Source organism: Cebus imitator, unplaced genomic scaffold (genome assembly GCF_001604975.1).
Source record: "Cebus imitator isolate Cc_AM_T3 unplaced genomic scaffold, Cebus_imitator-1.0 Scaffold64, whole genome shotgun sequence".
Taxonomy (NCBI): Eukaryota; Metazoa; Chordata; class Mammalia; order Primates; family Cebidae; genus Cebus; species Cebus imitator.
The window spans coordinates 5,804,740-5,816,933 of NW_016107379.1; the positions used below are offsets into that span (position 1 = coordinate 5,804,740).

At 47.4% G+C, this 12,194-nt stretch overlaps 1 protein-coding gene across 6 annotated transcripts in view; it reads right to left on the reverse strand.

The window, feature by feature from the left end:
- Nucleotides 1-12,194, reverse strand: part of TMEM268 (transmembrane protein 268) — a 36,095-nt gene that overhangs the window by 8,181 nt on the left and 15,720 nt on the right. For 3 of the 6 annotated variants that reach the window (XM_017530261.2, XM_017530265.2, XM_017530262.2), the window contains exons 4-7: nt 10,690-10,800; nt 9,455-9,604; nt 3,055-3,165; nt 192-272 (exon numbers count right to left, since the gene is read on the reverse strand). In XM_017530261.2, coding sequence (XP_017385750.1) covers nt 192-272; nt 3,055-3,165; nt 9,455-9,604; nt 10,690-10,800 — 453 coding nt within the window. The remainder of the gene's footprint in view (nt 1-191; nt 273-3,054; nt 3,166-9,454; nt 9,605-10,689; nt 10,801-12,194) is intronic. The other 3 variants (XM_037739173.1, XM_017530263.2, XM_017530264.2) reach the window with 2 other exon arrangements.

The following is a 12,194-nucleotide window of genomic DNA, read 5'->3' on the forward strand; positions in this document are numbered from 1 at the left end:
AAAAAAAAAAAAAAAAAGCAGAAAAGTAGTCATAATTCCCAAGGCAAAAACAACCACTGATTGATTGTTCATAGGTATTCTTCCAAGTAACGTTTTCTTAGACATTTTCCCACCTTTAAGAGAATGGAATCGATACAACTTGGCCTTCTGGGTTTGGGTTTGTTTGGTTTTTTTCACTGAAGATATCTTACCTCTTGGCTAGTCTTCATTTCTTGAACATGATCAGACAAAAACTGCACACAGTTCTCCAGGTCGAAGTAGACAAACCAAAGCTGTGGGGAGAAGAAGCTGTGAACGCTGTGGCTCAAAGCCGGCCTAACCTGGAACTCTCCCTCCCTGGACAGTCCTATTTAGCCGGCTGTCTAGCTGGAACGTGCCATTTGGCTCCCTCCCAGAGTATCACACCATGACCATGTCTCATTTGTATGGCTGGTAGAAAAATGGCTTTGGGCACAAATTTAGAAAAGATCAAACCCAGGCCAGAAGTGGTGGCTCGCACTTGTAACCCCAGCACTTTGGGTTTCACTTGAGGCCAGGAGTTCAAGACTGGCCAACATGGTGAAACCCCTGTCTCTACAAAAAAATACAAAAAATTAGCTGGGTATGGTAATGGGTGCCTGTAATTCCTGTTACTCAGGAGCCTGAGGCACAAGAATCACTTGAATCTAGGAGGTGGACGTTGCAGTAAGCCAATGTCAAGTCACTGCACTCCAGCCTGGGTGACAGAGCAAGACTCTGTCTCAAAAAAGAAAAAGAAAAAAGAAAAAGTCCAACTCTGTTCCAAATGGCTGTGGTCCATTTCCCACAAGCCACTGAGCATCCCAGACAGACTCCGAACCCTCTTGGACATCACCTGTTCTACCTGAGGCCACCTTCATCCTCAATGGGCGGGGCATGAACATGCAAATGAGTAAAAGCCTTCAGAGCTGACACCTGCGGCCCACAACCAGGTCTGAGGTAATCAACCTGGGTGCTTGTGGGGAGGGAAGCAGGACGAGAAGTCTACACCCCACCTGCACCCCCCTTCCACCTCAGGGGCCAGCCAGGCTAAAGGCTGAATTCCTCCACATTCACCTTACCACATCCTGTCAAGACCACACCTGCCACACATCCTAATTGAAGTTCTTCGAGAAACTGGTGGCCCCTGCCCCAAACTCCCATCCACTGGCCACCTCCTCTGAATCCCAGACCTCCCTCCTCCCATGGACTGACCCATAGAAACCCAAAGTCATAGCCTTCTTGCCAACTAGTATCCCAACGTCTTACCCACAAAAGAGTATTTTTCAAATGATTCCTTTAAAGCTTCTTACTGTGAAAATTTCCAATCATGTACAAAAGTAGATGACAGTAACCCATCAACCTCCTGCAACTGTTAGGTCACCTCATAGCCACTCTTGGTTCATCTCCATCCTCACTTGGTACCTGTACCCAACACCCCCACCTCCACTACACCCACCAGTGAAGCCAAAGGACATCCCAGATAGTGTATCACATCATTCCAAGATACTATTTTGAAACTGAAAGAACCCAGCTGTCTAAAAAGATGTGTCCTTTATTTTTTCTTTTTCTTTTTTTTTGAGACAGGGTCTCACTCTGGCACCCAGGCTAGAATGCAGTGGTGCAATCGCAGCTCACTGCAGCCTTGACCTCCTGGACTCAGGTGATCCTCCCACCTCAGCCTCCCAAGTAGCTGGGACTACAGGCACGTGACACTATGCCCAGCCAGGTTTTGTACTCTTTGTAGAGACAGAGTTTTCCATGTTGCTCAGGCTGGTCTTGAACTCTTAGATTCAAGCAATCCACATGCCTCAGCCTCCCAAAGTGCTAGAATTACAGGCATGAGCCACCACGCCCAGCTGATGTGTCCGTTCTTTGGTCACCTATCCATCCATGCATTCAGCTAACTAACACATGCCAAGTCACTACTACGTGCCAATAGATAAAGGAGATTTGGAGGTAAATGAGGCTAAGAAGGACCTCCAAATTCCAGGAGTTCCCAGTCTACAATGTCACAGTTGAACTGCCAGGAATCTTGTGATGCCATCTGCTTCACCCCAATGTTAGGTAAGATCATCTTATACCTACACCATCTTGAGTGTGACAGGCTCCACAAACACAGGGACCTGTACATGTTCTCTGCTGCAGCTTCAATCCCTGGGACAGTGTCTGGTACATAATAGGCTCTCAATAAGCATTTGTGGGGTAACTGAGGCAGGTGCATGAGGAGCCTCTTCCCAAGTCCCCCATGCACACCTACCCCTTGGGCTCCCACCGGGCGAGGGGCATGACTGGTGAGAATGCAGATGTGGTGCTGAGGAGGTCTTGCAATTCCACCAGGCAGATCAGGCATGGATGGAGGAACAGGCAGAGTTCAGCCAGGTTCAGCAGATCTGGCCTGTGTTCCGACCCACCCTGCGACTCCATACTAGTCACTTTCAGATCTCCCCACAACCTTCGGGCAAAGAGAACGACCAAACCAGGCAGACAAGGCCTTCAGCGTCTGATCTGCCTCTCTGGCCTCATCTCTCCCCGTTGTGTCACTCTGACATAGCCCCAGCCATGGTGAGCTCCATGCAGCCCTTCAAAGGGACCCTGTGTACCTTGCCTCTCAGCCTTGTCAGGGGCTGTCCCTTTGCTATAAGGCTGGAGAGGCTACTATTGACTATCTCACTGTGTGCGTGTCATCCTCTGGCAGGACAGGGACCTTGCATGGGCCCCTCAGTGTTGTCAGTGTCGAACCGAGGGCACAGTGCAGAGGAGGCTCCATCTGTCTGCTGAGTAAATGCCAGGTGGCCAGCAAGGTTTGGATATTATCTGCGCTTCCCTTTCAGCCCTGCCACGTGGAGGTTCCAGGCCACTGGTTACTGCACAGAGAAGGTGTCTCGAGGAAGAAACACCGGGGCAGGGAGGAAGGAAAGGGCTGCCGATAGCCATTTATTCATTAGCAGACTAGTGCAGACACTGTGCAGGTTGACAGAACGTAAGGCCACTGCTCTCCATGTAGCCCAACATAAAACTGGGTCATGAGGAAGAGCTCACTATGAGACACAGTACCTGAATCACACTCTGGCATCCTTCCACTGTGTCTGTCACCCCCAGCAGCACCCTGTGTCTCAGGAGGGCTCCATTGGCAGCTGCCAGCCTCAGGTCTGTGTTGGTGTTGGCCTGTAAGACAAATGCCAGGCCCATGACCGGACCTCCATACTACTGGGGAGCTCCTGGGCTCTGAGCAGTAGAAACATACTGTCCAATGCCAAGGGACAATCCCCACCCTCAGGCTTCTTCCATTTCCCCCCTATTAAATGGGTTGGGATGGAGGCAGGCACAGTGACTCATGCCTGTAATCCCAGTGCTTTGGGAAACTAAGGCAGGAGAATTTCTTGAGGCCAGAGGTTTGAGCCCAGCCTGGACAATGTAGCGAGATGTCATCTCTATAAAAAATGGTTTAAAAATTAGCTAGGTGTGGGAGCGTGCACTGTAACCCCAACTACTTGGGAGAGTGAGGCAAGAGAATCACTTGAGCCCAGGAGTGTGAGGTTATAGTAAGCTATGATTGTACCACTGCACTCCAGCCTAGGTGACAGAGTGAGACTCTATCTCTTAAAAAGAAGGAAAGCAGGCCGGGTGCAGTGGCTCACGCCTGTAATCCCAGCACTTTGGGAGGCTGAGGCAGGCAGATCACAAGGACAGGAGATCGAGACCATCCTGGATAAGATGGTTAAACCCTGACTCTACTAAAAATACAAAAGTTAGCTGGGTGTGGTGTCGCATGCCTGTAGTCCCAGCTACTTGGAAGGCTCAGGAAGGAGAATCACTTGAACCGGAGAGGTGAAGGTTGCAGTGAGCCGAGATCACGCCACTGCACTCCATCCTGGCGACAGAGCAAAACTCAGTCTCAAAAAAAAAAAAAAAAAAATAAAAAAAAAAAAATGACAAAAGGGTTAATAAAGTAGAATGCAAAAAAAAAGTAAAGAAAAATAAAATGAGATGGGGACTGTTGGAACAGTAAATTCAATAGTGTCAGAAAGCCCTGGGATAAAGCCCAGCTCTGCTGCTTCCTGGCCATATGGCCCTGGACAAGGTATGTCCCTTCCCTGAAACTTATTTTCTTCAGTTGTAGAATAACAGAATGTCTCTGTCTCCTAGGAATGGAGTGAGATTTCGCTGAGATTGTGTGTGATGCACTTAACCCAGGGCCTGGGACTTTGGTCAAGGTGCATAAGATATTTGCGGAAGAGGGAAGATCAAATGGGTTCGATCTGTCTGAGCTGACACATCAAATCTGTTGTGTAAGTGAAGCACTCGCTCCATCTAGAAAGCACCTACTTTAAAGTACCTAACACAGCACTGGCCCCCTCTGGGAATCAGTATTCTGCTCCCCCACCCAAACCAATGGACGCCACACATTCAGCTGGGAAAGTGAATACTAAACAGGTGGGGGAGAAGAGGAGGAACAAGGGGACCCCAAATGCTGGTTTGAGAAAGTGAGCACAAGACTTTCAGACGCAGTTAGAAGAGAGCAGCCCAATCAAGGATAATAGTTCCCAAAAGGGGCAGCACCCCAAAGGGGTATTTTGGAAAGGCAAGAAGGACCCTTTGGTTGTCACAGGGATGGGATGGACAGTGCTGGCACTTAGTGGAAGAGGGCCGGGGGCTCCAAACCATGCCTTCCACTGAAAGACATGTCCTATTAGAAAGCATTCTGCATGTTGAAGACTGTCCCTGGGCTGTCTGGACTCCAAATGCCCCACTGAGCATACATGCAGGTAAAAAAATCTACTTAGAATTCTCTGGTCAGCCAACCTAACTCCAGTTTACATTTATACCTAAAGTGATTTTTTTTTTTTTTAAAGACCTAGTCTCACTCCATCACGGAGGTTGTAGTGCACTGGTACGATCACGGCTCACTGCAGCCTTGACCTCCTGGGCTCAGGAGATCTTCCTGAGGCCTTCCTCAGCCTCCCAAGCAGCTGGGACCACATATGCATTCCATCACACCGGGCTAACTTTTAAATATTTTGTAGAGATGGGGTCTCACTGTGTTGCCCAGGCTGGTCTCCAACTCCTGGGTTCAGGCAATTCTCCCACCTCAGCCTCCCAAAGTGCTGGGATTACAGGCATGAACCATCAAGCCCAGCCACGTAAAGTGATTGTTTGCATGAGTTTAACATACACTGAGTTTTCCAGGAATGCTTCTACTATGAAAATCAAGGAATAATTATATTTTGTTTTGCCTCGAACTGTAGTAAGGGCTGTTCTTCCTTCTAGAAATCCATATCCCAACAGCTCAATTCCTAAGTATATTTCTCACTGCCCATGTAACCTTGGGCAAATTACTAATCATCACTCGGCCTCCATCTATCTCCTCACCCCCAAATGGAGATAATAAAGCCCCCACCTCAGAGGGATATAATAAGGATGAAATGAGTTAATCCACGTAGAATAATTGAAAGAATTGAACACTTAACACATGTCAGCTGATAATATCATGGTGAGGATGACAGTGAATTGGAAGCACCATGTTTCACTGTGCCATATTAGCCACAAATATTTGTAGGAACTTGGAACTTCTCACGTACCCTAGCAATGTGCTATACTCTACAAGGCAGGGACTTGCCTGCCTTTACAAACCTTCCAATATATATTTTTTTAAGGCAGGGTCTCACTCTGTCACCCAGGCTGGAGTACAGTTGTACCATCACAACTCACTGCAGCCTTGAACTCCTAGGCTCAAGCAATCCTCCCACCTCGGCCTCCTAGGACTATGGGCATGTGCCACTGCATCCTGCTTTTATTTTTTTGTAGAGACAGGGTCTCACTATGTTTCCCAGCCTGGTCTCAAACTCCTGGGCTCAAGTGATCCTCCCACCTCAGCCTCCCAAATTCCTGGGATTGTAAGTGTGAGCCACCATGCCCGACCCAAACCTTTCAGTCCTGAGAAAGTGCACCAAAGGGAAAACAAGACAGTTATGCAGGACATTGAGGCTCTTAAGGACACCAAGTGACACAGAGTGGATGCTAACAGTCAAGAGTGACAATGGTCAGGAAGAGGGGATCTACACAGTCCTGAGTGACAAGGGATCCAGGGAGGAGGAGGTCCTGGAGCTGAGGGCCAAACGAAGACCTGAGAAGGGCTGTGTGGCCATAGACTGGTTACTTAACCTTTCTGAACCTCCACTTCCTCACTGGCAAACAGAGTCGATAACAGTTAATACTTATAGAGCATTTACTTTATACTAGGTACTATTATAAACACTTTGTGTGTCTAAGTCATTTCATTCTCACAACAACCCTATGAGGGAGCTACAGCTATTATCTCAATTTTAGATGAGGAAACTGAAGCCCTGATAGGTTAAGTAACTTACCCCAAGTTGCAGAGCTAGTAAATGGTGGAGGTATCCTGCCTCCGTATAGGGCTGTTGTTGGGCACAGACATGAAGCCCCAAGCTTACAGCGCACAATAGGTGCTCATTAAGTGATGGACATTACTAGGAAGGAACAAAGGAGTCTCCTAAATGAGCAGACAGTGATGATGGCATTGCCAGGATGCACCTGTGGCCTCCATGCTGTACCTTGCTCTTGCTCATTTTCTAGGATCTGTGCCTGGCACAGAGTAAGACTCTGTCATTCATAGATAGATAGATTGATAGATAGATAGATGCATACATAGATGAATGGGTGGATGGATGGATAGATAGATAGATGCATGGATGGACGGACAGACAGATAGATACATACATATATAGACGGATAGATAGATAGATAAATAGATAGATAGATAGATACATACATACATACATACATATAGATAGATAGATATTGTTGGAACAATAAATTCAATAATGTCACTCCTGGGCCAAAGACTAGCTCTGGTGTCTCCTGGCTGTGTGGCCCTGGACAAGGCATATCCTGGTACTCTCAAGGGCTTCATAAATACCAGCTGAATAAAAGGAGGAAAGAAGAGACAGAGACAGAGAGCCAAAGCAGGCCCTCCCTTTACCGTATGAATTATATCCACATCCTCGAAGCACCTGTCAGGTGCCAATTTTTTTGCTTGCTCCTGCTGAAACAAAACACTTTGCTTCATCCCCTTCCCAGGAGAAAGTTCTTGCTGCAGGAGTGGCCAGTCCAATTTATTTTTCATAGACCAAACACAAGGGCCATGAAAGCTTCAACAGACCCCAAGAGCAGAATTATTTTGTCAGTCCCGTGGCAAAGCCCAACAAAGATCCTTTCAGAATGAGTATACCATAAAGTTCCCATTTGTCTCCATGAACACAGGCGCTAAGTAGAACTCATGCCCCAAATGCTGATTTACATTTCCCAACATTTGCCCTCCCCGCTGAGTCACGCAAGAGCGGAGTGTTTGCTAAGGATCTCAGAGGCCAGCACTGCGCCAGCGATCAGGGGATCCGGAACAGGAGATTCCCAAGTAGGTGGAAAGACAGCATAGGTGTGGTAGCAGAAAAATGGTCCCCAAAGATGTCTAAGTCCTATTCCCCAGAACGCACGCGTATGTTGCTACATGGCAAAGGGAAATTAAAGCTGTCAATGAAATCAATGTTGTTACTCAGCTGCCCTTAAAAATAGATGATCTCAGATTATCCGGTTGGCCCAATGTAATCACAGGGGTCCTTAAAAGTAGAAGAGGGGCCAGGTACAGTGGCTCACACCTGTAATCCCAGCACTTTCAGAGGCCAAGGCAGGCGGATCATAAGGTCAGGAGATTGAGACCATCCTGGCTAACACAGTGAAACCCCGTCTCTACTAAAATTATAAAAATCAGCCAGGTGTGGAGGTGCATGCCTGTAGTCCCAGCTACTTGGGAGGCTGAGGCAGGAGAATCGCTTGAACCCAGGAGGTGGAGGTTGCAGTGAGCCGAAATCGCACTACCGCACTCCATCCTGGCCGACTGAGCGAGACTCCACCTAAAAAAAAAAAAAAAGTAGAATAGGAAGCCAAAAGAGTCAGAGAAGGAGATGTGAATAAGACTGGGTCCGCCATTGCTGGCTCTGAAGATGGAGAAAGGGGCCACGAGCCAAGGAATGCAGAGGACCACCAGAAGCTACAAAGGCAAGAAAGCAGATTCTCCCCCAGAGGCCTCAGAAGGAAGCAGCCCTGCCTGCACTCGACTTTTAGCCCAGTGAGAACTATGTCACATATCTAACCTACAGAACGGGAAGATAACAGTTTGGTATTGTTTTAAGCCACCAAGTTCATGGTAATTTATTACAGTAGCTATAGTAAACCAACAGTTTTCTTTTTTTTTCTTTTTTTTTTTTTTTGAGACAGAGTCTCACTCTGTCACCCAGGCTGGAGTACAGTGGCTCGATCTCAGCTCACTGCAACCTCTGCCTCGTGGTTTCAAGTGATTCTCCTGCCTCAGCCTTCTGAGTAGCTGGGATTACAGACATGCACCACCACACCTGGCTCATCTTTTTTTTGTATTTTTAGTAGAAACGGGGTTTCACCATGTTGGTCAGACTGGTCTTGAACTCCTAACCTCAGGATCCATCTGCCTCGGCCTCCCAAAGTGCTGGGATTACAGGCATGAGCCACTGCACCCGGCCAAACCAACAATTTTCTAAAGGGTGCTGGCTAAGAACGTGGCTTGGAATCTGAGGCCCTGGCCTTGATTTCCAACTCTGGCATTTATTCGTAGCATGGCTGGGGCTACTCTTTGAGCATTTCTGAGTCTAGTGTTCCTCGACTGCAAAATAAGCGTAAGAGCCTCTACCCAGATTTAATGTCAAGGGATTTAATGAGTTAATGTGTTAAACATTTAGCGGGGGACATATGATGTGCTCAATACATATCAAAAGGCAGACAATGAAGAGATGGAATACAACTAAAATCATACATAAGCTGGGAAGTATCTGCCTCCTTTCTGAACATGATCAGGAATCAGAGGGCTCAGGCTTTGAATCCTGGCTCTGTCACTAACATTGGGATTCAGGACAAGTAACCACTCACTTTGCCTCAAAGGTCACTGCTGGGATTAAAGACATGATTGTCAATAGAGCACGAGGCCAGCATCTGCCCATCACAGGAGGGAATAATGTAAATTGCTTCTTCCCAGACTTCAACTTCAGGCATGCTGTGCTACAGCTGGGGTTCAGTAACCAATTCTCCCTTGCCCACAGGGTTGTCCTGAGCACCCAGGAAGAGGAAGTGCATGAAAGGGTTCAGTTAACTAAAGTACTGTCAGGATACAGGCTATTAGAGCCCTCCTCCCACATTCTCAAAACACAGCTTGCTTCCAGAAAAACAGTCCACAGGGATCAGACAGGAAAAGCAGAGAGGATGTGATTTCTTTTAGTCACTGGGCTTACGGGCTAGTGTGAATTTTCATGGCTAGGGAAATTCTTTGAGGCAGGCAAAAGAGAAAAATCTGATTCTCATGCCTCCACCACCCTTCTGGAGGAAGCATGGCAGGGGTCTCCAGATGTCTCACCTTCTTCTGGTGTCTCTCAAAGACCAGCACAAGAGTCAAGGTCAGGCTCACTGCGGCCAGCGTCACGAGCAGCATGCCAGCCCAGTGGTTCCCCAAGGCAAACATTTGGCTGGTGGAGTAGATATTGGCCCACACCACCACGTAGAAAACCTGCAAGACGCCACAGAGAGAGCATGGTCAGGAACTCCAGTCCTCACATAAAGCAGCTCCATTCAAAGGGACACCCTTCAGACACTGCTGATACCCTCCTTGAATTCAGACAGCTCACAGCACCAGTAAGAGATTGATGCAGATCCCTGGGTCTGTGAGAATGAGCTCATTTTCACTGGTTATAAGCAAAATTAGACAAGAAGGATTAGTAGCTACTCCTAATCCTTGTTTACCTTAATTTTAAATAAAACAGAAAAAGGCAGGTGGACTGAAGTGAGACAAATTTCTGTTCAAAGACCACAATGATCCTTCAAATACTATACGGCTTTGGACAATTTATAACTCCTCTCAGTCTCAGTTCTTCATCTGTATAATGGGGATAATAACACCTATTTCACAGCATTATAATAAGGGTTAACAAGGTAACATAAGTAACAGCCCAGCACTTGCCAGGGAATGAATCAATGCTGGTTCCTACCCCTTCCCTTCTCCCTGGAAGTGGGACATGGAGTCAGGTGTGCTATTTGGCCATTTACACATACAAAGCAGCAAATCATAGTGGTTCCAAGCACAGATGCTGGAAACCAGACTACCTGGGTTCAAAACCTGCCTCTGTCATTTATGCATGTAAGTTTATATACAAATATGAAGAGGTATACGTATATTTATATATGTATATGTATGTGTATACACACATGTATATGCACACGTATATATGACTAGAGCTGAAATAGACCCATCTGTTGAGCAGATGGGGAAACCAAGTTCAGGAGAGGAGGAAAGTCTTGGCCAAGACCAGACATTGAGCCCAGGGCCTGGGTGGATCTGCAGACTCCCAATCCCAAGCTCTGTCCCACAGTAAACCCTGACCCTCATCCTTTATGCAAGGACCTGGTTACAACTCTCTCCCATAAATTTCCTCTGATCCCAAATCAATGTCCACATGTACTGTTCTTTTCCAGACACCTGGGCCACCAGCCGCCAAACTCCTGACCCATACCAACAGGCTGCAAGACACAATGCTGAACTTGGTAGTGCCACAAGGCACCAGGGCAGGGGCAGGGCATGGGCCACCTCCCCCTTACCACAGCAAAGGCCAGCCGCATAGGCCTTGAGTTGTAGATGATGTATCTTCTCACTTGGGGCTCCAAGAGGGCACTCTCTGCCAAGCTTCTGTACTGGTCGGCTGGGACCTGCTTGGAACCCAGGGAAAGAGATCAGTCAGCTACAGGAGAGCCAGTCCCCACTTCCTAGCAGATAGCAAGCATGCTGTTTCCAGTTCATGTGACTATCAAGTGGAAGGGGGATTAGGCACATTCTGGGCTGTCCCAAAAGGCAGAATGAGGAGCTTGGAGCACTGGGTGGAAGTCACACGGTGCAGCTCTCAGCTCAGGGAAGAACAACCATCACGACATCTGGAGAAGGATCCACACAGCCTCAGATTCAGTACCTCACAGCAGACACAGCATAGCCTGACAGTTAAGGCATAGGCCCTGGAGTCAGACAGCCCTGAGCCCAAACTCTGGGCCTGCCATTCACATGCTGTGTGACCTGGAGCAAGTAACCCTACTCCTCTGAGCCTCAGCTTTCTCCTCTGTAAAATAAGGATAAAAGTACCCACCTTGTAGAACTAAGGTACATATTAAATGAGATAATACATGTACAGTGCTGGGCAAAGGGCCAGTCTCTTAGTGAACACTCAATATACAGATGCCATTATCAATACTGCAATATCAGTATCTATTAATGCAGTCCAAAAGACTGAACAATCACATCTTCCTGCCCAAACAAAAATGTCTATAGAATATAAAGGCCCTGTGAGAGTAGTCCTAAGAAAACAGAACTTAACCATTAAAAGTTATGTTTAGGCCAGGCGCAGTGTCTCACACCTGTAATCCCAGCACTTTGGGAGGCTGAGGCAGGCAGATTATTTGAGCCTAGGAGTTCAAGACCAGCCTGGGCAACATAGCGAGACCCTGTCTCTTTTTATAAAAAAGAAAAAAAAATTATATTTAGGAACACAGTAGAACAATATGTAAACTGTTCATCCATTAAAAACAACGCAATCTGCCAGGCACAGTGGGTCACACCTGTCATCCTAGCACTCTGGGAGGCCAAGGCGGGTGAATCACTTGAGGTCAGGAGTTCGAGACCAAGCTGGCCAACACGGTGAAATCTCATCCCTATAAAAATACAAAAATTAGCCAGCTGTGGTACATGCTTGTAGTTCCAGCTACTAGGGAGACTGAGGCATGAGAATCACTTGAACCCAGGAGGCTGAGGCGGCAGTGAGCCCAGATTACACAACTACACTCCAGCCTGGGCAACAGAGCAACACTCTGTCTCAAAAAAAAATAATGGCCAGGTGTGGTGGCTCATGCTTATAATTCCAGCACTTTGAGAGCCTAAGACAGGTGGATCACAAGGTCAGGAGTTTGAGACCATCCTGGCCAACATGGTGAAACCCCATCTCTACTAAAAATACAAAAATTAGCTGGGTGTGGTGGCACGCTCCTATAAACCTGGCTACTCAGGAGGCTGAGGCAGGAGAATCGCTTAAACCTGGGAGGTGGAGGTTGCAGTGAGCAGA